The sequence below is a fragment of the Lotus japonicus genome, chromosome 1 (assembly GCF_012489685.1).
Source record: "Lotus japonicus ecotype B-129 chromosome 1, LjGifu_v1.2".
NCBI lineage: Eukaryota > Viridiplantae > Streptophyta > Magnoliopsida > Fabales > Fabaceae > Lotus > Lotus japonicus.
In genome coordinates this window covers 135,943,867-135,970,759 of record NC_080041.1, presented here as the reverse complement: position 1 = coordinate 135,970,759, position 26,893 = coordinate 135,943,867, and the positions used below count along the sequence as shown (strand labels likewise).

Below are 26,893 nucleotides of genomic sequence, written 5' to 3'. Positions count from 1 at the left end.
CTCACAAATTATCTCACGCCCAAATGATACATAGCTTCTTGACAAAAAGAAAATGATACATCACTTACAGCTTTCAACCAAAAAATAAAAGTGATACACTTGGACTAGCTGTCTTTTTTCTCAAAGCAACACTGAGGGATACATTTTATATATCATGAATTCTCACAGTTTGAAATAAAATGTTTTCTTATAGTAATTTGCACACTTATTAAGGATATAGCTAGCCTAAACAATAATTATATAATACAACACAGCATGTCGATCACTGGAGAAAACAACAGTACCAACAGGAAGAAGAGGTATTAATTAATTACTATAAGGTAGGTAGCTAGCTAGGTCCTTGAAGTTGAATCCAAATGCATAATGGTACTGAGATTCATTGGATGCATGTATTCGGAGGAACCAATCATGAATCTTTCCACGATCAATCTGTTTGCTCTTTCGCTTGGATGGAAGGGATCCCAAAATGCATATAAGTCCCTGTTTGGACACAGGTTAGAAACTGGAGTGCAGAGTCCAAGCCCATTGTATGGACCTTGTCCACAGCAAGCAACTTTTGATGTCGCAAATCCTGCACTCATTATTAACAAACAACAGGCTAATTAGTGCTTTCTAACAAAACAAGTTATTGTATTTCATTTGGCTTATAGAAAATAATTCCAATTTTTAAACACTAAACAATAATGACACATATATTCATTTCATTTTTTCTCTTATCTTTCTCTTCCTATTACATCAATCATTTCTATTACATCACATCCAGGGGCGGAGAGAGGGGGCCATGACATACATGTATGTGAGTTATAGATATTATTGGAGATATGTAATAGTCTTTGTTCTTGACCCCTCCTAATCTCAAATTCATACCTCCACCAATGGTCATATTATATGTCACATATATCATCTCTATGTTGTATAATAATATCATCTCTATGTGGTATAATAAAATTGAGTGTTTACAAAATATTTTTCTATAAAAATACATAATTAGGAACCGGTTTATGCATATATATACTCATCAAAAAGAAAGTATAATAATAAGAAAATAGCACATTCTGAATTTCTTTTTAAACCAAAAATGCTTTGAAATGTATCATTTTTCCACTTTCGTACTTTCTGATTGGTATCTAAATAGGCTCTAACTCACCATGTTGGGAATAGCTTATTATATCTATGTGGGAGGCGGTTAGCAGCTGGCCATCTCAAGAATGCCCCAAAGGCTTAAATTTGTACTGCTGATGCCAGTACCCAACTCATCTATAGACTGTAGACATAACACTATTTGATATTTATGAACCATCTCTCCTAAGAAAGTAAGTTAATAGTGTGCCTGAATTAGAATTTTCAAATTCACTTCTCCACCACACCCTGTAAAACTACTGTATTAAATAAGTGTCATATAATTTATTTTAACCTTGTTTCAATAAATCTATCAAATTAACTTATGTATAAGTGCTCGTGCATAAACCCTTAGCAACAGTATCTAATGTCAATGCTAGCAACAAGTCAACAACAATAGGAAAAGAGGGAAGATCACATACCAAAAGCTTCAGGGTCACTAATAAAATCCATATTCATTGTAAAGGCATTTGCAGAAACAAAGACATCAGAACCAATTTCAGAGTTGAGTTGATTGATCAATTGGAGAAGTTGAGGGTTGAACAAATCAGAAGCTTGTTGCAGTTCCGGTGAACATTCCCCATTTCTGCTACGCTGAGCTAATTCTGCTGGCACACATCCTAAAGGTCCCGTACCAGTTACCATAACTCGCCTTGCTCCCAATTCATAAAGCCTCTGCATGTACCAAATTACATTATTACTAAATGACAAGGTGCAAACAGAGAGAGCGTTACACATTAATGTTTTGCATTTATTATATGATATGTTTGCCCATAACCACTTGCTATTTTAGATCACTGTTAATATTATAACTGTACATCACGAGTGATAGCATCCACCTGATCCACAGATCACAGATGATGGTTATAATTAGCAGAATGGACCATGGCTTCTGCAACCCCTGATACCTCGCCAACTAATTTAATGGGATTTGCTAACTCATCCTATGAGAATATTAAATAACTACTACATCATATATAAGGAAAAAATTTCAGCACTTTTGTTGACTTGTTGTAGTGCATACTCAATCTTAAAGCAATCGGTATGTATGATAAGTTATTTGCTTAAATATGCATTTAAACAGTGAATTTTTTTTCTTTTTTTGTCAAAAGATATATAGTGAAAAAGCCTTATTGATCAAGATTGGCAATTGGGACTTTCAAAAAAAAGATTGGCAATTGGGTAGAAGTACATGTTCTATGTAGGACCCAAATTGATGACTCTCTACCTAAGTTGGATACTTGTCTATGCAAGACATAAATGTTATCATTCCTACAATGGAAATATTTAATGCATGAACAACTTTAATAATTAATATATGAACAACTTAGCATTCCATATTTGCCCTTTTTTTTTCTTATTTTTCACTTTTTTTTCCTATCATATTTCTCATTTTTTCTCTCTTTTATTTTTAGCTCTCTCATAAGTGACATCATTTTCGATATATAAAATAATCAAAATTATAAAAGGAATATCCATAAATTATGAAGATGAGGTTTTATAAATTGTTAAGAAATCTATGGAAATAACCTCAAATTGGTAGATATGAAATGTTTTTATGTTGAAATTTCAAATTTTATTATCGAATAAGTTTATACTAATTGCATTTTTTTGTGTCCTAGTTTTGACTGTGGGTGATTTTGGTCCTTAATAAATTTTATAACATATTTAGTCCTCAACTTTTCATTTCTTGCAAATTAAGTCCGTTTATCATTATTATCTACTTAAATCACTCAATTCTCATTTTTTAAGAAAAATATTAACAAAATGAAGTAACTTAATCATTTTTTTTCTCCTTTGGCCACCACTCTCCACGGGGAAAGGAGTCTCACGTGACTAATCTGGCTCGGGATACGGTAGTGATGTCTCTGGCCACAAATGTTTTTATTTTTGACCTCAGATGAGATCGAATTCGGGCCAGAAGCCTAGGTGAAATCCCTTAAGGAAATGCACATTCACCACTTGTGCCACCCCATGTGGTTGAAGTAACTTAATCATTGTTACTTTCAAAAAAAATTAATCATTGTTGAAATTATTTCATCAAAACTCAGTAATCAATATTAAAATTTAAAATCCCAATTTTCCACTCTTTAAATTCCAATCTCATATCCTTCAAAAATAAACAAATTTTGACTATTATTTTTTAGGCTTATTTTTTATTTTAAACTTTAATTTGAAATCTGTGGTATACACAAGTCTAACATAAACTATAAAATATGTAAAAAGAAAATGAAAGTAAACATGACATATCTTATATTCAAGTCTAACATAAATAAAAAAAAAAAAGTAATAATGGTGCAATAAAATATGTCAACTAAAGAAAAGTAAACATGAGCTAATAAAATAAAAGAATGTTATTGAATAATTATGTAAAACTTATTTATACATGACTTATCCCCAAATCTACACATACACACATTATTTCAATTTGTTCCTCGCTTAAAGTGTTCACCATTTTTTTAAGATCAATCATGGAATCTCTTCATATATATGGTTTCAAGACAACCTAAAATGTTAACCAAATGAAAGTAACGGGCAAAACAACAAACAAACAAGATAATACTAAAAACAATAGCAAGAGGAGTAATAGCAAATACCGCAAGAATTTTTCGATACTCAGAAATGAGGTAGACAACATAGTCCGGGAGTGCAAACTGGCGTGATCTTGCAGAAAATGGCACCAAGAAATAGTTGTTCACAAAATCATTCCCTCCTAAAGTTATTAGAAACAGGGCTTCGTTCACCAGCCGCCCTGTCTCCTCTTCTCCGATCAGCGCACTCACCCGTTGCTGATACTGCTCAAAGTATTGCAATTGCCTGCTGATTCGAATTATGTTTATCTGCAAAAAGATTATTGAATTTAAAACCTTACTTAAGGAAAATTAAGCATTACTGCGTCTGCTTGAAGCGACGATGTTGTGTATACTCAAAATACCAAAATGTGTGTGAGGAGTAAAATTAGGGGGAAATGTGTAACTTACAAACTGAATTCCAGTGTCATTGAGAATTCCTATCCCAGCAGAAGCAAAATTGGCACCAACAAGAAGCGCTTCTCCATCCAGCTGAGGACTCAAGTAGGGCAGTGTGGGCTCCGACCCAATTCGCTCACCTACATGTATGCATCATAATTAGTTAATTAATTGATTGATGTAGTAGTATGTAGCAACTAATAAATAAAGGTTATGATGTAAACTAACATGTCAAGTCAAGAGTATTAAAATTAAACCCCACATAACAAAAATTATGAAGCTGAAAGCTACTCTAACTATTTAGAATGTTTGTAAACCATATCTACAAGTCATAATCAATTATACGAGGAAGCTTCTGTTAGAACTTTCTGCATCTCAGGATTAATATTTTATGTTAAAAGAAACCGATCCAAACATGTTATTATAAGTATAATTTGAAAACAGGGGTGATTGCATTGCATATATAGAAGAAGTGAGGAGCTAGCTCTTAACTGATAAGGTCTGGAATGTTGAGGCCATTGGAGAAACGACCGGTGGCTCTGTGAGTTGGATAATCAATACCATAAGGGTATGAATCAGCTCGAGCAGTGGTAATGAGGTAGTTATTGTTGCCATTGTCAACGAGCGAATCCCCAAAAACGAAAAATGCTCGACCCTCAGCAGCTTTGGGAGTGTTGATCAACATTATGATAACAAGACATGAAGAAAAGAAAACACTACATGGGTTGTGCTTTTGGTACTCCATGGCAAGGGTACCTCTCTGTAAATGGCAAAGTTTTTTATCACTCACAAGTTTGAGGTTATATTGCTGGGCCTGTGAATGAATGAATGAATAAGGATAGGGGTCGGAGTACCCTTAAATAGAGGTCATTATTGGTTGTGATATTTGATGTCATGAATTTAATACTAACCTTCTGCTGCTACCAGCTACAGGCGCACAGAACGAACGACCATATATAATTAAGAGACATAGTAGTAGTAGTAGTACACCTTATCAAAGAGTATTACAATTCGATTCAATTCAAGGCACCTCTTAATGTGTGATAAATATGTACCATCTCCCAGCAGTTCCTTGTGAATGTATTGTCACTATAGACTCCCGGTTCTAAATTGTGAGCGCCCCAAGTATATATTCCCTATGCATTGAAGTTAATTTCTTCCAACAACGTATTTAACACAATTACATTTATAGGATCTCGAACATCAAACCTCTAATTAAGCTAGAATTAATCTCATGTTATATGCAACATGAAGTCTCTCGTGTCCATGTATAATATATTGTTTTCTTATAAAAATTAAAAGTAATGAAAAGACAATATTCGAGTGTTAGTGACACTTTTTTTACACTTTTTTTTCAATTAGTTAAAATTCATGTAGATCTTGTCAAATTATGAGAGACATCTATATAATTTACTGGACCTATATAAATTTTGAATGATAAAAAGAAGGTGAGAGAAATTAGGCATGTCATTCAATTAGCCTTATATATATGGTTCGTTTCACCTTTTTATCAACATTGATTGAGATTAAAATGAGGTTATTTTTTTAAAATAAAGTACCAAAATGAGATCTATTAGAAATTAAAAACTAAGATTGAATGTTGATAATTTTACAATACTCAAAATATATTTTACTCACCCTTGCTTTTATATTGAGAGAATACATATTTATTGTCATTCACCTAAGAATTTGTTTACCAACTATCTGCACTAATGGTGGCAAGTTGTCAAGGTACCCTCTATATCCTTTTATTTTAGGTTTAAGGTTCTACAAAATGAATTAATAGATTATCAATTATGATTCATGTTTAATTACCTACTTTCATTAATTTTAGTCTCTTTTAATTTTCACCTCTAATTAATTATTTTCTACCTTTTTTTAATCATACTACTCATCACATTTCTTATGTTATCTTTCTTTCTTTTTGTTCGAAATATAATACTTATATGCCATTTACTGATCAACAGCGTAAGCTTTTGGAATTATTGATTCATATACAACACTTAGTTTTATATATTTATATCATTTTCTTTCCTCCCACTACCTTACTACAAGAAAACGTGTGGCAAAATGTTGGTAAGTGTATTTTTCTGACGGATTACCGACGACCTTTATCTCATCGGTAATATATAGCCTCATCAATAACTTTTACTAACGACTTTTTTGTAAAATGATATATTATCCATGAACAACACCAATGGAAAAATACTAAAGGTCCAAACAATTTATAAGCAACAATTTATCAATTACGTTAATACAAGCGAGATTTTACCGACATACAACATTTTATTTAAAAAAAATATGAAAACGAAAAAAGAATATACAATGCAGAAGTAACTGTACACATCATTCTCATCATCCACATAATCTCGTTCATAAGTACGATAAGCCGATAACAAGATTCAATACCATAGACATGAGGAGATGGAGTAGGATGAAGAGTAGCAGAAACATGAGCACCCATGATCTCATGCACGCAACACACAAGGGGAAAAATCCTCATCAACCATAACGGCTTATAGTAATTAAGCTGCAGAACTATGAAGTCGCCTCATGCAACCGCGCATCCTAATGTGACAATTAAAGGAAAAATAGATCATAGTCCAAAGTTGCTATTATTATTATTTTTTGAAAGTAAAGCTGCTAGTTATTATAGGAAAGGAGAATAGCGTGATTAGCATGACATGTATATTTTGTCTTCATATATGAGTCAATTAAAAAATGAAAGAAAACAGACAATGATCTACCACATTTAAGCCTCTTCAATATGCTGACCATCTTGTTCCCAATTTCCCCTACCCAGTTAACCTGTATATGGATCTTGTAGGAAGAAATAATAAATACAATAATACATAATTTTAATACAGAGTGGCCAATATGCCAACTTTCCTACTTCCATACACGCAAATAATACCTGTTTTTTATAATAAAAAAATCGCATTATTTTATAACCTTTAAATTTTATATTTATCTGATCCATTTTATCAGTTTTTTTAATAAGTAATCAATTTCGGCTGTCTTCAAAATAAATATATCCTTGTTCTTCCAAATCTGAGCAAACAGATTAATTCACCATTCACTCTGATGATGCACGGTATAGTAGTGTGAATAGTTGCATGAGAGCACGGCAGGGCAGTGATACATGTAAAAGTGTTGGGAACACAATAAAAGCTCAAGTATCTGTTTGTTTCTATGGAAAAGTGCAGGAAGGAATAAGGCTGGAAAGGAAAAGGGACGGAAAAGGAATCTTTTTATGTTTGGTAATGACCAGAAAATGGAGGGGGAGGGAAGTAGGAGGGTGAATAGTACTCCGCGCACCTATGAGGGGAAAACTGGCTGGAGAACATGATTTTCATAGGAAGACAAAAATAACCTTCAAATATTATACATTATTAATGAAGTGTTTAACTGCCCTTCTCTCTCTACTGTGTACCAAAACTATTTCATATTAGAACTTATTCTACAATTTGTTTTTAAATAAGTCAGTTCCGGTAGATTCTAAATTAAATTTTTTAAGATTGCAAGTTATTATAATTTTATCAAATGCCGTTTTACACCGTGTATTATATTTTTTTTAACGAGTGTAATTATATTTATAATGGACGATAACTTTTTTAATTATTATCGTAAATATTATTTTACAATATATAGTAAAATATTGACGTTTATATAATAAACAATATTAGTTGAATAATAATAATAGCATGGTCTAAAAAGTTAATATTTAATATATAAACCACAAGAGGATAAAAATGTAATTACATAGTGTACTCATTTTTACTTTCTTACTTTTCCATCTATTTTCCCTTCATTTTCACACAATCCAAACAACTCCAAAATCACTTCATTTTTCCTTTATATTCTCACCTTTTATATTATTTCCACTTATATTCCTTCCTCTCGTTTTCACTCCTGCATCCAAACAGAGCATAAGAGAATTTGCCGCTACACATTTACCCAAATTATTAAGTTGGCATATTGGTCATCCACTCTGTATTAAGATTAGAGAATTGTTATTCAGACCCCCCACCTTATTCAGACCCCTAAAAAAGTGCAAAAATACTTAAATACCCTTGATGAAAAAAAATATAAAAAAAAATCCACCCCATCCTCACATTCTCTCTCCTCTCTCCTCTCTCCTCTCTCCTCTCTCCTTACCTCTTTCCTCTTACTCTCACCCCCCACCACCGCCACGCACAACCACCGCCACCCTATGGCCGCCGCCACCACTGCCGCCGCCACCACTGCCGCACGCCACCACCACCACAAGCTCCATCTTATGTCGTTTTTAAAAATTGTTCCTGTCATTTTTAATTTGTTTTTCTGCCAATAAACGCACTTTAGAAGTATGTTACGCACGCACTTTAAAAGTGCGTCGTTAACGCACATATAACGTGTGACATAAACGCACTTTTAAAGGGCGAATTACTGTAAATTTGTACAGAACTGATGTCAGATGATTTTTAAAAATTATGAGACTCAACAGTAAATCAAGTTAGAATATTTGAAGATTTATGATGGAATAAAAAATGTTTGAAATTCAAAATAAAATACCAGGTTAAGGAATTTGGCTAAATTACACAAATCTTAGGACCTTCAAAGAAGGTGCTAAGTTATGATCGTTTGATTTTTCTCTTCAACTTTGCAGTTGGTCGACTTCGCATCCGAGATAAAAAATTGTCCAATTTTCCAAACCGCACCGCTCCTGATTCTAAAGTGACTACTACAAGGTGTCGGAATTTGGAGATTCTGACTGCATATTTGAGCTCAAAATGATCCTATTACCTTAACCAAGAAGTGTCAGTCCTAAATTTCTTCCAAAAATTAAACATAAAAAAAAAAGAAATCAGTTCGTTTATCTCGCACTGTGAAAAGTGCGACCAAAACAAAAGTTGAAAGTGCATGATGGACGCACCTTCCAAGTGCGTGATGGACGCACTTTCCAAGTGCGTTTTGGTCGCACTTTCACAGTGCGAGCGAAATTTTTTCATAAAGGGTTTTTTCGGATTTTACAATTTTAACAGGGGTCTGAATAGGAGTGGGGGGTCTGAATAACAATTCCCTTAATATTATATATTATTGTATTTATTATTCCCTCCTACAAGATCCATATACAGGTTAACTGGGTGGAGATATATATAACCACAAATATAAAGTACCACGAATACTTATATACTAGATATAAAACTCGTGTGTTGCATGGGTGATTTTACAATTTTATCAACATTATATAAAATTTATTATAGTTTAAATAAAAATATATACTAAATATTTTTACTTATAAAATATAATAAAATAAAAATAATTGTGTTAAAACATTTCAGTATGAGTATTAGAGTTTTCTTTGTGTAAATAATTAATACTATTCAAATTTCATAATTAGCATTGAAATAATTTTAACAATTTAAAAATGTATTTATTTAATCATACAATAAATTATAAAGTGAATTTCAAATAAATTATGTGGTCAATGGGTGGGGGTTTTTGTTTGTCGGCGATATGGACATGTATTTCGTTGCTTGCCTGTTTTTTGGAGGCTTATCAATAATATGTTATTCAGTTTTCAAAAAAAATTAAATCAATTAATAAGTTTTAATATCACAAAATAAATTATATCAACATTTTCTATACTTTTTATCAACAATTAATTAACTTTAACTTTGATAATTACAATAAATTATAATTTTAATATTCTAAAATATTATTTAGTAAATTAATATTTTTTTATTTTAGCCTTAATTATTTTTCTCTGTTATACTTCTTTAAGTTGATCTTTTTTACTAATATATAATAGATCAAAATTTATATTTGAATAAATTTCTGAAAACAATACACACACGTCATACTTTTTTGACATCCACATCATACTTAATAATGTTAATTTTAAAAATATTTTTATAAATTACTGGGGCATTTTTAAATTTTAATACTATTTGCTAATTTTTATTAATACAATTAATTAATTTTAATTATAAATAATGTTTCCATATAAAAATATTATTTAATAAAAGTTTTTTCTAAATATCATCTTGTGTATACTCTATACACTTTTTTAATGTATATAAAAAGATTATTTTAAAAGACTTAAATAATTATAATATATAAATTGTTTATGTATGTAAAATTATTTTAGAAAATAACACAAAACAACATTATAATCTATATTAAACAATACATGTAACTAATAAAAGCATTTAATCATTGACTATTTCTTATATTTCATATATTTATTTTATTTAAAATATATTACTCTATATCAATTTAATTTTTTTCTCAACTTGAGGTCAATAATTAATATTTTAACTACATATGTTTAAATTTTTTTATCCCATTATATTTAGCTTTTACTTAAATGTAAAGGAAATTTTATAATTAATACATAAATAATTATAAAAATGAAGATAAATAAGTTTATAAATATATTATTTAATGTTGGTAGTTGAATAGTTTTTGACATTACAATTTATTCAGTTTTAATTTATTATTTAATATATTTATTGCAAATGAAATTCTTTATTTTTAATGTATTTTAATGTAGAGGTAGGAATTACTTATTACTTGATGTATTTAATGCAAAAAGCTCAAGTCTCCTTTACATATATATACTAGATATTATACCCGTGCGTTGCACGGATTTACTTACAATATTTATTTAAAATTATATATAAATTATTATAGTTTAAATAAATAAAAAAATATTTTTTAATTATAATTGTAAATAAACTGTGTTAAGACATTTTAATAAATATTATTAAATTTTTTTGTATGAATAATTAATATTACTCAAATTTTATTATTGATATTTAATTATTAGCATAGAAATGATTTTTAGAAATAAAAAAATTTATGAAAAATTATTAAGTTAAATTGAAATATTTAAATTACGTAAAAAAATGTTATGTGCTAGTGTCATGAAATAAATTTTAATATCATTTTTTATACTTTTGTTCTGGAAATGAACACTCAAGAATGGTATAAGCCTCAAACCCTAGTAAAGCATGAGTCTAGTAATAGCCTAATCCTTTAGAATAAATGTCGAATGATCCTTTGCAATGATCATAAAGTCCCCTTTTATAGAGGTTACATGAAACCCTAACTTTGCCACTAATGAGGCTTGTTGGGTCGTACCTCACCTGGCCCAACTCCCTTACATACATCAACCGCCCCTGGCGCTTGCCCTTAGGGGGTCCCTAATCTCGGTCCCTAATCTCCTAAGTCCTTTCTCTCGCCCCTAGTGAGTTCCTCTCTTTTAGGTCTTGTTCGTCTCTGGGCAAGTTCCTCTAGGGTGTGGGTGCTCGCTCAATCCAACTTTTTACCAAGAAAGTCATTTGTTGTGATTTGTCAAGGTCAAGAAGAATAAATTAATTTTAAATTTTAGAATTATGATAAGTGATGACATAATTAGCTTAAAATATTATCAAGCGAATTTGAATTTATTTAACTTATTTGATTTCCGAATGTTTTCTTAAAGCCGATAGCCAAGAGACTTATAATCTCTCGAGGTTCTACGATCACATTAAATGGATATGCCTCTCACAACGAACATTTATTCAACTTTGACCACTATTAATTTTCTCTATTATGCTTCCTTAAGTAAATTTTTTTTTACAACAAAAGATGAATATTATTAATAGCAAATGATTCATGAGAACAACCCTCTCATGGATAAGTAATTTTTACTAATATATCATAGATCAAAATTATTATTAGATACTTTTTCAATAATGCACATATATGTTATAGTTAACTTTAAATTCATTTTAGCGGCGCTTTTTAATTTTAAAACTATTTATCTATTTATCTACATTATTTATTAAAAATATTATTTTATTATTAACTAGTTTTAATTTTCAATATTTGTCAAATGCAAAACTAAAGAAAATTTCAGTTTTTTTTATCAAAATTAATTTTTAATATTGACAATAATTTTTTTTAGTTTTTAATTTGAGAATTATATGGTTTAATGCATTTAATACTCTTTGCTAATGAGTTTAATGTAAAAGCTCAAGTGAGCTTTACATATAGATATAGATAGATTTTTTTTTTCTGTCGGAATTTTGTTTTTCATTTCAAGAAAAGCAGTTTGCTATCTCTGTCAATATACGTTTGGGGTCCCAGAGAACGTAAATGAACAATGACATTACATATCTATCTCACCATCACACAATCCTTGCATTGCATGTCATTTCATCATTTTCATTTAATTTTTTTGGGTGTGTTTTTCTTTATGGCAGTCTATGTCATTAAGCTAATTCAAAACAATCAACAGATTGCATGTGAATTGTGAAAGGAGTGTAATTAATTGGCTTGATCTGAGAATGTGCTTTGGGGAGTCAATTTAAATTGCACTTTTGTTTTTAATATCATCAACCTACGGGATCAGATCGAGACACCTATTTGACTATTTGTGGATCAGAAACAATTACAATATAATGCTATTAAGTCTCTTATGATGTGATTGTAGTTTGTAAGTTAAGTTTTGGAATGGAAAAGGGGGAAGAATGAGACTTAATTAGAAGTCTTGTTGGTTGAAAGTTTTTTTATTTAGGAGAATGGTTTCAGGTTTGGGAAATTTATGACACTCTCCTGAGATCTCTTAAAACCATTTTATATTTTGTGCAGATTCTTCAATTTGGGAATTTTGCAAAATTTTGAACTTTTAAACAATGAAATGATTTATCACAAGTTCACAATTCTTTCACCTTCCATTTTCCTCTGATTTAATTTAATTTCCTTCTCCTGAAAGCTTTTCACTTCCCTAAAACTCACAAATAAAGTCATTTTCTTGTTCTCCCTTAGACTTTCTTCAAGAGTTTTATCAGAGTATTTGAGGAGAAGGAGAGCGGAAAGAGAGTGGTCATTCTCTTGTTTGATACTCTCAAATTTCTCAAAAACCCCCATTATCACTAACGCAGTGTTTGTTTCTATGGAAAGTTTAGGAAGGAATAAGGATGGGAGGGAAAGATGAAGGAAAAGGGAATCTTGAAGTGTTTGGAAGAGAGAGGAAAAGGAAGGGGGTTGAACAGTGCATGAACAGTGTCAAATTTATTTTCCTCCCACATCTGGACGGAAAATTAAACTAGAAGAGACAAGAGGATTTATTTAAAAGACAACAATACCCTTATCTACTCTACTACTTCTTATTCATGAGTTTTGTTTTCACTATTCCTACAAGACCTCCAATCGCTGCTCGCCATGTGTCCTGCTTTTTCAACTTTTTTTTTTCTTTTTCAAGTGGAGCCTTGCAAACGACGTTGTTTTCTATCTCCAGCATTCTTTCTCCCCATCTCCAATCAACCTAGCTGGCTTAACGTGTTTCCTCTCCTTTCAACCCACTCCGTCGTACGGTACCATTCATCACCTTCCTTCTTCCACAACTTGCGTTTTCTCCACATCAATCTGAACTCTAGCTGTTTTTGCGTGTTTTCGTTGCTCTTTCCACCCTCTTCTGACCAATCCATCAATTGCACCGTTTCCGATTGATTTGATGAGGTTTTCTTTCCGCCGCCGGTTGCTGTTTGCCAGACGATTTGGTTTGAATCCACTGTTCATTCGTTTTGGGTTTGAATCCATCAGCAATGTTTTGGGTTTCCTTTCCTCCTTTATTGGGTTTTCACGTTTTTGATCGAATTGATGATGGGGGATTTCATCACGTTGATGGTGGCTCCAATGGTCAGATGAGTTTCCTTTATCCAATTCTTCACTCTTTCATTAAAAACCCTATTACTAAATTGATAGTACAAATAGTTAACCTACTAATATTCAATTGATACCCTACTGGTTATAGAGTAATGGGGTTATTTCATTTCCACTCCTATAAATACTCCTTTGGTTTTAGAGTGTGTGTTCATGCAATGTTCTCACGGTTAATCTCTTCATTGTTCTGTTGTTTCATTCATGAGTGTGTGTTTTCTTTACATTTGATTATTTTTCAAGAAATAGAACTCATAACATAGAGTTTGAGAATAGTGTAAAGTTGATTGAATCAATTTGTTGAATTATGAACTCGATTGTTGCTTTAGCTTTTGCACCACAAAGTGGTTACAAAATGCTTTATGTGTATTTCTCAATGAAGGAAAATAACAACTATCCTTTTAAAGGGCTGCAGGGGAAGGCTTATGAGATTTTGAGACCTCAAAAACACTATCAGTCTGAAATGTGGCTGAAGCTTCTGAAGTGTAGGCAATGAAGAATGTTCTGTAAGTAATTAAATGTGTATACTGTAGAAAAGTGTATGATATCAAATTCTGCTCTTTTCCCCTATTTTTAGTATGTGCTTCTTAAGCTTTATGATCCATTGGGAAGCCATATGATTGATTAAGTTAGTTTTTTTTAGAAGAGGGAGGTGAGAATTTATTTAGCATGCTTGAAATGAAGTTATTGTGGTTGCATTGATTTGGTATTGAACGATGGGGAACAAATCCCCTAAAAGCTTAAGTTATAAGGAGAAAGCCCAACTATATTTCTAACAAACATTATGGGGGAGCTCAAGTGTCTGACTGAAAAATTGCAAATATTTACAAAAAAATTGTTGATTCTCATGTTAATAGTGTTTGGCAGGAAATTATTGCTATGAAATGTTCAACTGCTGTAATCTTTCATTGTCTGAGAAACTGAGCAAATTTGGTTTGCCTCTTTATGATTCTAAGTGTGATTCTTTTTTTCATTCAACTGAGCTCTCATCTGATGAATATTGTTGTGATTTTTCAAGTCTATTAGTGAGGACTCTCTTAGCAGGTTTGTCCAGTTTGCAAGTGAAAGTCACACACAAGAATTATTTGCAGATTTAGATACATCCAAAGGAATTATTTTCTGTTTATAGTGGATTTTACAAATCAAACCAATATAGTAGATTTTACACAGCCATGTATTGATTCAGGTTGTGGCATCTATCAAGAAGTTGAAATCTCGTGCTTGGGCTTTTCTCACACCATTCACTCCAATGATGTGGTTTGTAACTGTCATCTTTTCTCAGTAGTTTATATTGCTGTGTGGATACTATAATGGCTTCAATGATGACTTTAGAAACTCTGCTATAAGAGTAAGACAATTTGTCACCATTATGTGAGAATTCTATAGCCTAAATGTACAAATTGAAAAAAATAGTCTTAACTAAGTTCTTTCATTTATTCATTCCATGATTAATACTTCAATGCCTCATAAATTGCTAACATCTAAACCATTTACTCTGTATGTTTACCTTTTCAATGCCTCATAAATTGCTAACATCTAAACCATTTACTCTGCATGTTTACCTTTCCAACCTTATTTTTTTCACTTAGTAAGTGATTTGAAACTTTATTTTTGTTTAGCTGTCTTTGCAGCCTTCCTAATCTACTTGTCTTCTTAATTAGTTATTGCCAATTAGTGTTGGGGTCACTTTAAAATGTATGTGTGCAATTACGTTTGTTTTGAAGAATGGTATTGGGGGTTTCTTGAATATTCTACTGTGAGTAGATTTGTCCTTTTCTTTACTTCTCTTAAAAAAATTCTATCAAATTTCTTTTTGTTTACATTGTTATTTGATGCCATTGTTTTTCAGTTGGCTCCTAAAATTGAAAGTGGGGTGGGGCTTAGCAGGAGTGACAATTAATCTTTCGCATCATGGTGGGTGATTGCCATTGCACCAGTTTTGTACATTATGATCGCCAAGTCAGATGGTGTTTAGAGTGGGTTCACATGGCATTTGTAGATTTGTTTGGTTCTGTGAAACTTTCTTTGGCTTCAGCTGTTATGTTATGCTCCAAGCTGTTTGTGGGAGCTGGCCAAATTATTTTTGACCCCGAATCCCTGATGAAAATGTACACAAATGTGTTGGCCAAATGCTAGGGAAAATCTAATGTTTTTAGAAATAACAGAGATCGTTGAAGGGATTTAATCTTCATTTGGTAGAAAAGATTGTCCTGTTAGGATCTTTTTAAGTTAATTTAATGGAGCATCTTATGACATAAAGTTACACAATTATATTTTTATTTAACCTGTAACTTGATTTGATTTTGGTGGCTTGATGTTAGTGAGGGGCTGTTGATATAATTATAATTGAGTAGGATTGTTCTCAAGCTTTTATTTGCTATAAATAAAACCGATCTTTTTTCTTTTGAATTTTTTTTTCTTTCTTCTGCTTTCTCAGATGATACAACCAATACTTATGTTACTTTTTTCTCCTTAGAAAGATAGATAGAATAAAGCTTATGGCTTTCTCTTTTTATTTTTCTGTTTTCTATTAGCTTTTTAGTCTTAACTTTCCAGAGTGTATTATGTAGCTATGCATTATCAATAAACTGTGTTATAATTTGACAGTGAGTCAGTGAGATCATTGCTTACAGGGATGTCTATGAGTCTATCAGTGCTGGTTTTCTTGAATATTATATATTTCGTGTGTTAGCTTTGTAGAATGTCTTGATTGAAGGAAGTGGTTTCAATTTATTTCCTTCAAGACAAATTGGGAGAAAAGCTTATAATTCTGCACATCTGATATACCAAATGCTTTAGAAATCCAAGATATAAGAATCCTAGGAATTAGTAAGATAGTGTTTGGTTGGAGGGGAAGGGAGGAGTTTTTTAAATTTTGTTGTGTTTGGTTCAATTTTCAGGAGGGGATGGGATGGGGACCAAAACCCCTCATATCTCAATTTTGTCTCCCCTTCAAAAGTGGAGGAAATTGGAGGAAAAATATTTTAGTAGACATAAATGCCCTTCTTTCACTCTCTTTGTCTCATCCTTCATGTCTTCCTTTCATTTGAATACACTCCACCCAAACTATATTCCTCTAGAAAAGCATACCAAATTCACGGTGGACAACTAAATGAGGGTATGATCTCTAAACATGTATGAGATCCCATATTGAGAGAAAGAGAAGAAACTATTCGTAGCAGTCAATTCTTCACGTCTTTGTCATTTTTTCTTCTTCTAAAGTATAACACCTATAAGAATTTCATCAATTCAAGCTATTAAAAATAAAAAAATTGGACCATGGCCTTATAATTCTGAAAAATTTGCATTTTTTTTTTAATTTAAGCTATAATATGTTTATAGTTCTTTCAAATGCATTACAAAATATTTTTTTATCTATTTATTTTATTAGAGCTATAGACGAGAAAATATCTTATATAAGAGATATTCCTGTCCATATTGAGAGGGGTTGGTTCTTAAAACTATTTATATATATTTTTATTTTCAAAAAAAGTAAGAGATTGTTTAGTGAATTTAAAGAAATTTCAAATATGTGGATAATAAATTGTTCCTCATGCGAATGGCTTCCCCTACCCTTTTTTTTATCTTGAGTAAGAGACTTCTTACATTGGATTCACAAATTGGGTTCGGTCCCCCATAACGATAGATTTATAACACTAGATTTGCCCTTGAGTCTATTTGTTTTCCCTAAATTTATGATTCAAAATTGTGAACAAGTTTCTTGAAGACAAAGACCATGTGGCCAAACTGCAAAGTGTTGGTTAATTAATTTGTTGAATTTGTCAAATTCAAAATCTAAAAAAATTATTAAGTGAAATACCTTTAATAAATATTACTCAAAAAGTAAAGGTACAATGTCATCTATAATAAATAGATAATGTCATCAGCGATGGATAAAAATGATTGTTAATTTATTTGATCCGACATCAGTAATTATATAACTCATGTGTTCATCACATAATTAATATGAATGAATTGTTGAATAAAATTCTCGTGCATCGCACGGGTAACAGGCTATATCCTAGTAAACACTCATCATTGTTGTACCTGTACGTGTTCTTTCTCTTTTTCTTGAAATGGTGTTCTTTCTCACAAGTCACATCTATTATTTTTACGTTGTTTTTTACATAGCATTATTTTTATATGTTTACTCAACTCGTTTACTGTTTTTCATACCTTCTCAATTCCATTCAAATAACTTGGCTAGTGCAGTTATAATTTTTTATTTAGTTTACTTTTAAAAAAAATTAATTAGTTAATGTCGTGAATATATATTTTATTTATAATTATTTATTTAAAATATAATTTTAATATAATATGTATCGAATAATAATATAATATGACTATTTAAAAATTTGTGTAAAAAGGGTGAAATAGTAATTGTGTAAGCATTACTTTCACTTTTCCTTTCCTTCTTCTTTCCTTTTCCCTCAATCCAAACATCTTAAAAATCACCTCATTTTTCACTTATATTCCTTCCTCTTATATTCCTTCCGTTTGTTTTCTCTTCTTCATCCAAACAGAGCATATATAAGAGATGTCTTTCGAGGGATCTTAAAGTTAATTTTTTTTTTAAATACCTCAAATACTTCCCTCATTTACAAATCTTTCAAATGAGATATATGAGCGCCTTTCATAAGTCTTCTGAAGGTATGAAAAACGGTAGAAAGGGGGGGTTTGAATAACGTTTTTAGTACAAAACTACTACCTTAAAGATTTTAACAAATCTTTTCGAGAACTAAGTGCAAAAGATAGAGATAGAAAAGCACACAAGGATTTTATCCTGGTTCACTTGATAAATCACTCAAGCTACTCCAGTCCACCCGTTAAGGTGATTTCTTCCTTCTTAGAATGAAGGCAATCCACTAATCAGGTAAGAGTTACAACTGCACTTGAAACCTACAAGTGACTAACAATTACACTGACTTAGCTCACACTAAGATTCACTCTCTTAGTCTTCTCTAGGATCCGATCAACCTTGATCTCCTAAAGGAAAATCAAACAACTGTTTGAGGTTGGTGTTTACAAGGGTTTGCTTCTGAATAAGCTGAGTGTAAACTAAAATAAATTACAAGATGAAAGAAAGCTTAGAATATATCTTGCGCGTGTGTATTGCTTCTTGTATATTTTTTTCTTCTTTTCTAGCCGCTTCTTTCAATCTTCAGCCTCTATATATACTCCAAGGATTAGGGTTGAGCGTTGCATGGAAATGCTACCGTTGGAGGGCAGTTCTGGAAAATCCAGCTTCTGCTGTGGCTGAGAACGTTAGGTAGGTCGTCAGGAAGGTACACTTGCTTTTGTACTTGGATAGCGACTTGACCTTTTAACCTAGGAGACTTCTGATCAGAGGAATGCTTCGTATTGGAACTTGTGAAGCCGGTTGATCAGAGTCAGAGGGATAGCACAGATCCTCTGACCATTGTATCTTCTGATTCTGAACTCAGAGGGAAGAACATGGCCTTCAGAGTTTCTTGCTTCTGGACTTCAGAGTTTCCACTATTCAGCTTCTGGATCTTCAGAGTCTTCTACACCATCGGAACATCTGAACCTTCAGTGTTTCTTGGTTGTCAGAACTTCTGGATCATCAGAGCTTCTAGCGACTGAGTCCTCATCAGAGTTTGTATAGCTTCAGATCTTCTGAAGCTTTTCCACTGTTCATACTGAACATGGTGAATGCGAAAGCGTTGCTTGGGTTACCCTTTATACACAGTGCTTCTGATTTGTGTGAAATTGAGTCAGGGTCAGAGCCTGTAAATAGCACACTCAGAAAAACACGTTAGAGTACCACAATTGTTCATATCAAAAGGTTAACTTGTAATCATCAAAACATAGAGTTGTACTACTAGATCAAAACTTGATCTTACAATCTCCCCCTTTTTGATGATGACAAAACTAAGATTTTTGATGAACAATTCTTAAACATTAAACTGAATTCACTCAGAGTTTAGAGATATAGAATAAGACTTATCCTGATGTGAATAGTTTATCTTGCTCATTCTGAATTCAAGTTACTGCTTGATTCTGAGCTTAGCTCCCCCTGAATCTAATACTTGATGAAAACGTTAGTAAAGTCTAGATTCTGAGCTAAATCATATAAGAGTTCAGAGTGAAAAGCTTATGACATAGATGACGAACGAATAATCAGAGCGCATAAGTGATCAGAGTCTTGGACAAGGTATCAGAGTCTTGGGTATCAGAGTCAACTTAGAATCACTTCAGAAGAAGTGAAATGTATTCCTTGTATTTGCCCAGTGACACATCTATGGTCATGAAGGTGGAACTCTTAAAATCTCCAAAAGAAAAATAAGTCACACTAACACATCTTACATCAAAAACTGGGTTTACTCCCCCTTTTTGTCATAAGCAAAAAGCTTGGGGTGTGAAAAACTTAGTTTGAAGTACAAGGTACTTCCCCCTTAGAGAAGGTCTAAGTTGAAAGAAAATGAAGACGATGTAAGAATCAGAGTGAGGCGATAATAAATAGAAGAGTTAATGCAAGGGATGAACGTTTACCACCGGTCAAGTGAGGAAATAGAAGGGTCAGTTACCAAGTACTTAACCTCGAGAAACTGTAAGAGCATTAACTTTCAGAGAGAAAGTGAAGCCTATAAAAACGTTGGAGAGAAAGGTAAGCTTCACATCTCGAATAATATTCAGAAAAAAAATGGCATCATACAGAATGGCATTAGAAGAGCTCAGAAGGAAGGCGTTTGAGGAAGATATGTTCCTCAATATTAGGCATCCCGATGGTGCAAAGACCATACAAGAGCTGACGAAGACACTGCTTGAAGAAGATCTTGGTCCAGAGATGGAGAAAGATCTGAAGGAGTTCCTCTGCTTCGTGGAAGAGATTCAGGAGCTTTGCCAGCGGGAGCTGAATCTGCTGGAAGAGAAGGAGACTGTGGAAAAGAGACCTAAGACGACAGAAGATAGTCTAGAAAAAGATGATCTAAGCATCAAACTTGGCAACATAGAGTATGCATTGGATCGTCTGGAGAAGGAAAGAGTGGAGCAGCGCCAAGAATGCAGAAGAATGAGGAAGGATCCTCCATTCTAGATATAGGGAATAATGTATGATGGAAAGAATTATGATGTAAACATAGAACAATTATGAATAAAACAGGTTTTGCAAACATATGTGACACAAACATATATAGATATATGCATATAGAATCACAAATGAACAAATTAAAGTAAGTAAATAAGCAGAGTTTAAATAAAACAACGTTAAATAAAAAGGAAAAGGAAGAAAAAGAAGAGATCCTAAAAAAAAACTAAGATTTGACAGTACGGCGCAGAAGTTCCATCATCATGTGCTTCATCTCAATCAGCATGGATTCATGAGTGTCAAGACGTTGTTCCATGATGTCGAGTCTGGATGAGCTTGTCGGAGTAGAGCTTGAATGTAACACCCCAATTTCTTAACTGAGGAGTCACATTAGTAACCTAACAAAGTCTAAGGACCAATCTGCAATCCCTAAAAACCAAGGGAATTTTTTTTCTGTAAAACAACTAAACACTTCGGCTAAAAGGTTGGAAACATACCATAACTTTATTTAGATAACTTGTTTCCCGATATACAGTAATAATAGTTTACAATACCATAAGTAAGGTTCAGAATAAACATGCGCACTTTAACAGTGGCGGAAGCAAGACTTTAATAACAGAGTTCTCATAAAGTAAAAGAGACTCCAACATAATCCACAAGAAGAGAAGCAAAGCTGCTTCTCATACCTCTACTCCACCGCTTACAACTCGATCTCCAACTCGAGTAGCTATGCCTCGGCGGAAGGATCTCCATCGCCTAATAGCGTTAAGCGCCCAAACAACAAGTAGCAAATAGAAAGGGTTAACTCCATGCAATTACCATGTATAAAAGAGAAAAATCATGCTGTTCGAATTTAATTACCTGGCATGGTAAATAACTAGCAACATAACTCAACTCATATATCAACAACTTAAACATAAATTGGACTCAGATAATAATAACCTCAACAATGTAACATCAAATCAGATATCAATAAACCAATACGAAAATCCAACAACATAGGGTCAGGTGTTAGTTCCCTATAATGCAACTATATGCTGCTAACAAAATGGATCGATCAATATCGTCTCTCAAGACGGGACAATGATAGGACACACCTCCTCATCGCCACTTATAACGTCATACATGACGGGACAATCATAGGACACACCTCCTAATCGCCACTTAACGTCACACAAGACGGGACAATCATAGGACACACCTCCTGATCGCCACTTAGCATCTCGCAAGATGGGACAATGATAGGACACACCTCCTCATCGCCACTTGACTCAAGCCCTATATGCCAAGTCAGACAATAACAAAGCCCACCCAAGGACCAATCCAAAGTAACCACATGTTCCATCCACTAGGAAGCAGTAACGACAGAAACCAGTAAACGGCCGAAGCCTCTCAGAAAACATTTTCCAAATTCAGCATAATAATCATAATCATCTGCCAATCAATATAAACACCTTCATCTCAAACACAGGCAGTGCGATAAAAGCATGCAAGACTCAAAGACGCTCTAAAACCGAGTTACCCTTACCTTCGTGAGTAGAAGTTGGGCATGGAAATTGCGAACCTAGAACAAAGAAAACACAATCATCAACACAAGCTTCACTAGGAGCAACACGATCTACTAATACTAATCGAAATCGTAAAGAAAGCCTCTAAAGCTTCAGAGTTCCTATTTAGGCACAAATTGACAACGGAGACTTCGTTCGCTAAAACGAGCATAACTCGAGCTACAGAACTCAGAATGACACGAAACCGGCGCCAAAATTTCGACAATTGAAAGAGCTACGCAATGGCTCAAGTCATAGAGACCCAAAAATTATTTTTGGACACGGTACCCAAGCAATTAGGTTTCGGCCACTATGGAAAATAGGGTTTTCGAACTTTTTCTTCGATCTAAATCAATTCACAAGGTAGTTTTAGGGTAAAACTAAGGCAAAGAAATTGTCGGAACAATTTTCGGACAATCGGGTCGAAATACGACTATCCAGGGGCATTTTGGTCCAAAATAAAGGCTCAAAACTTCAAAGTTATCAGTTCGGAAAACAAATTTGACAGCAACGATCCTCATGATATCCGTGACAACAAATCCTAAAGGCACGAAGTCAGATTAAGTCTTTTCGACAATAAAGTTTCGAAATGTGAGACAAAAAGAGTTTTGAGTCAATTTTTCAGATCCTGGACAACTGAATCGCAATCAGAGTTTACTGACAGAGGTTTTAGACTCAGGGGAACATAAGGAACATAACCCAAGCGAGAAATCAGAGAAATCGGACAATTTTAGAAAAAGCTCAAAACTTAGAGCACAGAAACGACTTCAGAAACTCAGCAGAAACAGAAATCAGAGGCAGGATTCATGATAGTTACCTCGATACCTAGAAGTAGGGACGAACTGCACGAAGATTGGTCAAGTTTTCGCGGAAATCTCCTCCCCCCTTGCTCCCCACGAAATCAGCCACAAATGGAAAGAAAATGAGAGGATTTTGCTTTTTCGCGCTATTTATAGGCGGGTGAAATCGCGGGAAAATGAAAATTTCGCGATTCCGATTTTTGCAGCACGATCACCGAGAAATTCTAAGAGAGATTCTGGCGTCAGAATTCCAGAACTCAAAACAAATATCTAGGATTTGGGAAAAACGATATCGAAAAACTCAAAAGCGGTGTCGGTTAATCTGCCCCGAAAAACTACTTTTTGCTGTGATGCTCAAACGACAAAACTTCCAACTGAAGAAAGATTGGAAACGTCGAAACAAGTCTGGCAACATGGACGGAATCTTCGTTAGAAGTCCCGAATAGAAAAAGTCTTCATCCATTGCTCGAAAATAGGGTTTCGAAGCAAAGAAATTAGCGTCGGCGGACATCCGAAAAGTGAAACCTATCGTGCGTACAGTCCAGAGTTCCGAAATGAAACGCTGGTCGAAGGAAAAATAAAGAAAATCTTTAAATTTTCCAAGGATTCGAAATCTCACTTAAAACGTTGCTCTAAAGCGAAATTAGCCTATTCTGGACACGCTTGCCATAAGGCGGGTGTGCAGACGACTCGCTCTAATTCCTAAAATGACTACGCAACATTCCTCAAGCAATTCCTGAACTTTCTTCTTCATTAATCTTTCTCAAATATCAAACTCCTGTCACGCTTACACTGATTCTACGCGTGAGTCGGAAATTAGCTTGTTCTGAAAATCCAGGTCTTACAATACTACCCCCCAAAAAGAAAGTTTCGTCCTCGAAACTTAAGGCTCAGTGAAGAGTTCCGGATACTGTTCCTTCATCCTCTCTTCTAGTTCCCAAGTAGCATCGCCCGTGACTTGGTTCCAAATCACTTTTACCAGAGGAACCTGCTTGTTCCTCAACTGCTTGATCCTACGTTCCTCAATCCTCATTGGTGCCACTTCAAAAGACAAGTTGTCTCTAAGCTGAATATCATCTTCCTTGATGATGTGAGAGGGATCAGGAATATACTTCCTCAATTGTGACACGTGTAGCACATCATGAATCTTGGAAAGAAAAGGTGGCAACGCAATCCGATAAGCTACTTTACCGACTCGCTCGATAATCTGATACGGTCCAATGAACTTCGGTGTCAGCTTCCTCGACTTTATCGCTCTTCCCACTCCGGTAGTTGGTGTCACGCGAAGAAACACATGGTCTCCCGCCTCAAACTCTAACTCTCTCCGTCGTGTGTCAGCATAACTCTTCTGTCGACTCTGTGACGTCCTCATCTTCTCTTGTATTTGCTTCACTTTCTCAGTAGTTTGTTGTACTAATTCAGGTCCAACGAGAAGATGTTCGCCATCTTGAAACCAACATAAAGGAGTTCTACATCTCCTCCCATACAAAGCCTCATAAGGTGCCATTCCAATACTAGCATGAAAACTGTTGTTATAAGTAAACTCGATCAACGGCAACAGCTCATCCCAGCTTTCTTGACTATCCAGAACACAGGCTCGCAGCAAGTCTTCCAATGACTGTATTGTCCTCTCTGTCTGTCCATCCGTCTGAGGGTGATAGGCAGAGCTCAACCTCAACTTCGTCCCAAGCGCCTCGTGCAACGCCTTCCAGAAATGCGAAGTAAACTTCGGATCTCTGTCAGAAACAATACTCGATGGTACTCCATGAAGTCGTACAATCTCAGCGACATACACTTTTGCAAGTGCCTCCACATTGAACGTGGTCTTCACCGGTATGAAATGTGCTGACTTCGTCAGACGGTCCACAATGACCCAAATGGAATCAAATCTCTTCCTCGTAGCTGGCAAAGCTACCACGAAATCCATAGAGATACTGTCCCACTTCCACTCCGGCACATCAAGTGACTGCAACATACCCGCAGGCTTTTGATGTTCTATCTTCGCCTTCTGACATGTCAGACATGCCGCCACAAACTCTGCTACATTCTTCTTCATTCCTGGCCACCAAAAATTCAACTTTAGATCTTGATACATCTTTGTCGATCCCGGATGAATACTCAATCTGCTCTTGTGACCTTCGTCAAGAATCATCCTTCTCAACTCCATGTCCAATGGTACGCAGACACGTCCTTTGCAACGCAGAATGTTGTCGGTTCCTACCTCAAAATCCGGCGCTTTTCCCAAAATGATCAAGTTCCGTTTCTCGATCAGCTCCTCATCTAACAGTTGTTTCACCTTGATCTCGTTCAGAAAATCACTAGTGATCGTCACCATCCCAAAGCTCAATTTTCCAGGTGTCACTTGCATACCCAAACTGAGGTCGCGAAAAGTCTCGATAAGTTCCAATTCCTTAATCATCAACGATGAAACATGAATTGTCTGGCGACTCAGTGCGTCTGCTACAACATTTGCTTTTCCTGGGTGGTACAACAAAGTGAAATCATAGTCCTTGATGAATTCCACCCAACGCCTTTGTCTCATATTCAGATCCTTCTGATTGAACAGGTACTTCAAGCTCTTATGATCACTAAAAACAGTGAAAGTGCTCCCATAAAGATAGTGCCTCCAAATCTTGAGCGCAAATACCACAGCCGCTAACTCCAAATCGTGCGTAGGATAGTTCCGTTCATGTATCTTCAATTGCCTTGAAGAATAAGCCACAGCCTTTCGGTGTTGCATCAACACACAACCCAAACCTTGGTACGAAGCATCGCAGTAAACCTCGTAGGGTTCCTTCTCTTGTGGTAATGTCAGAACTGGCGCGGTCGTCAAACGCTTCTTCATATCTTGGAAACTCTGTTCACAATCCTCTGTCCAAGCAAAAGGTTGGTTCTTCCGGGTGAGTTTCGTCAATGGTCCTGCAATCTTAGCAAAACCTTCGATGAATCGTCGGTAATATCCAGCTAAACCGATGAAACTCCTTATATCTGTCACAGTCTTAGGACGCTCCCATGCAAGTACCGCTTCAACTTTACTGGGATCCACAGCAATGCCCTCCTTTGAGATGACATGCCCTAAAAACTTTACTTCTTCGAGCCAAAATTCACACTTTGTCGCGTTAGCATACAATACCTTCTCCCGAAGAACTTGTAAAACTTGTCGCAGATGCTCCTCGTGTTCTTCACGATTCCTTGAGTAGATCAAGATGTCGTCGATGAACACCACAACAAAGCGATCCAAGAATGGATGAAAGATCCTATTCATGTAGTCCATGAATACAGCTGGTGCATTCGTAACTCCAAACGGCATCACCAAGTACTCATAGTGCCCATAGCGTGTCCTAAACGCCGTCTTTTGAATATCCTCATCCTTGACTCTAATCTGGTGATATCCCGATCTCAGGTCAATCTTCGAGAAAATAGCAGCACCCTTCAACTGATCCATCAAATCGTCAATCCTTGGCAACGGATAACGGTTCTTTATCGTGACTTTGTTCAACTGTCGATAATCCACACAAAGTCGCGATCTTCCGTCTTTCTTCTTCACAAGCAGCACTGGCGCTCCCCACGGAGAAACGCTAGGTCGGATAAACCCCTTCTTGGTTAAATCTTCGAGTTGACTCTTCAGCTCAGTCAGTTCTGCCGGTGCCATACGATACGGTGCGATTGATATAGGTCCAGTGCCTGGGACTATATCAATTGTGAACTCCATATCTC

The 26,893-nt window shown here is 34.4% G+C and overlaps 1 protein-coding gene across 1 annotated transcript; it reads right to left on the bottom strand.

Moving 5' to 3' along the window:
• Positions 1-87: 87 nt before the first annotated feature.
• On the bottom strand, positions 88-4,935 carry LOC130731337 (GDSL esterase/lipase LTL1-like). Its single transcript, XM_057583601.1, has 5 exons — positions 4,581-4,935; positions 4,101-4,228; positions 3,717-3,959; positions 1,542-1,794; positions 88-571 (listed from the first exon to the last, which is right to left on the bottom strand). The coding sequence occupies exons 1-5, from the start codon at positions 4,831-4,833 to the stop codon at positions 333-335; spliced, it is 1,116 nt and encodes a 371-aa protein (XP_057439584.1). The 5' UTR covers positions 4,834-4,935; the 3' UTR covers positions 88-332.
• Positions 4,936-26,893: the final 21,958 nt, after the last annotated feature.

Bases quoted from the DNA above. Each gene is read 5' to 3' on its own strand.
- LOC130731337 (XM_057583601.1), bottom strand. From the start codon at position 4,833: ATGGAGTACCAAAAGCACAACCCATGTAGTGTTTTCTTTTCTTCATGT. The intron at 4,229-4,580 runs GTTAAGAGCTAG...GCATACATGTAG, and splicing joins CAACATTCCAGACCTTATCA to GTGAGCGAATTGGGTCGGAG. The intron at 572-1,541 runs GTATGTGATCTT...TAATGAGTGCAG, and splicing joins TAGTGACCCTGAAGCTTTTG to GATTTGCGACATCAAAAGTT.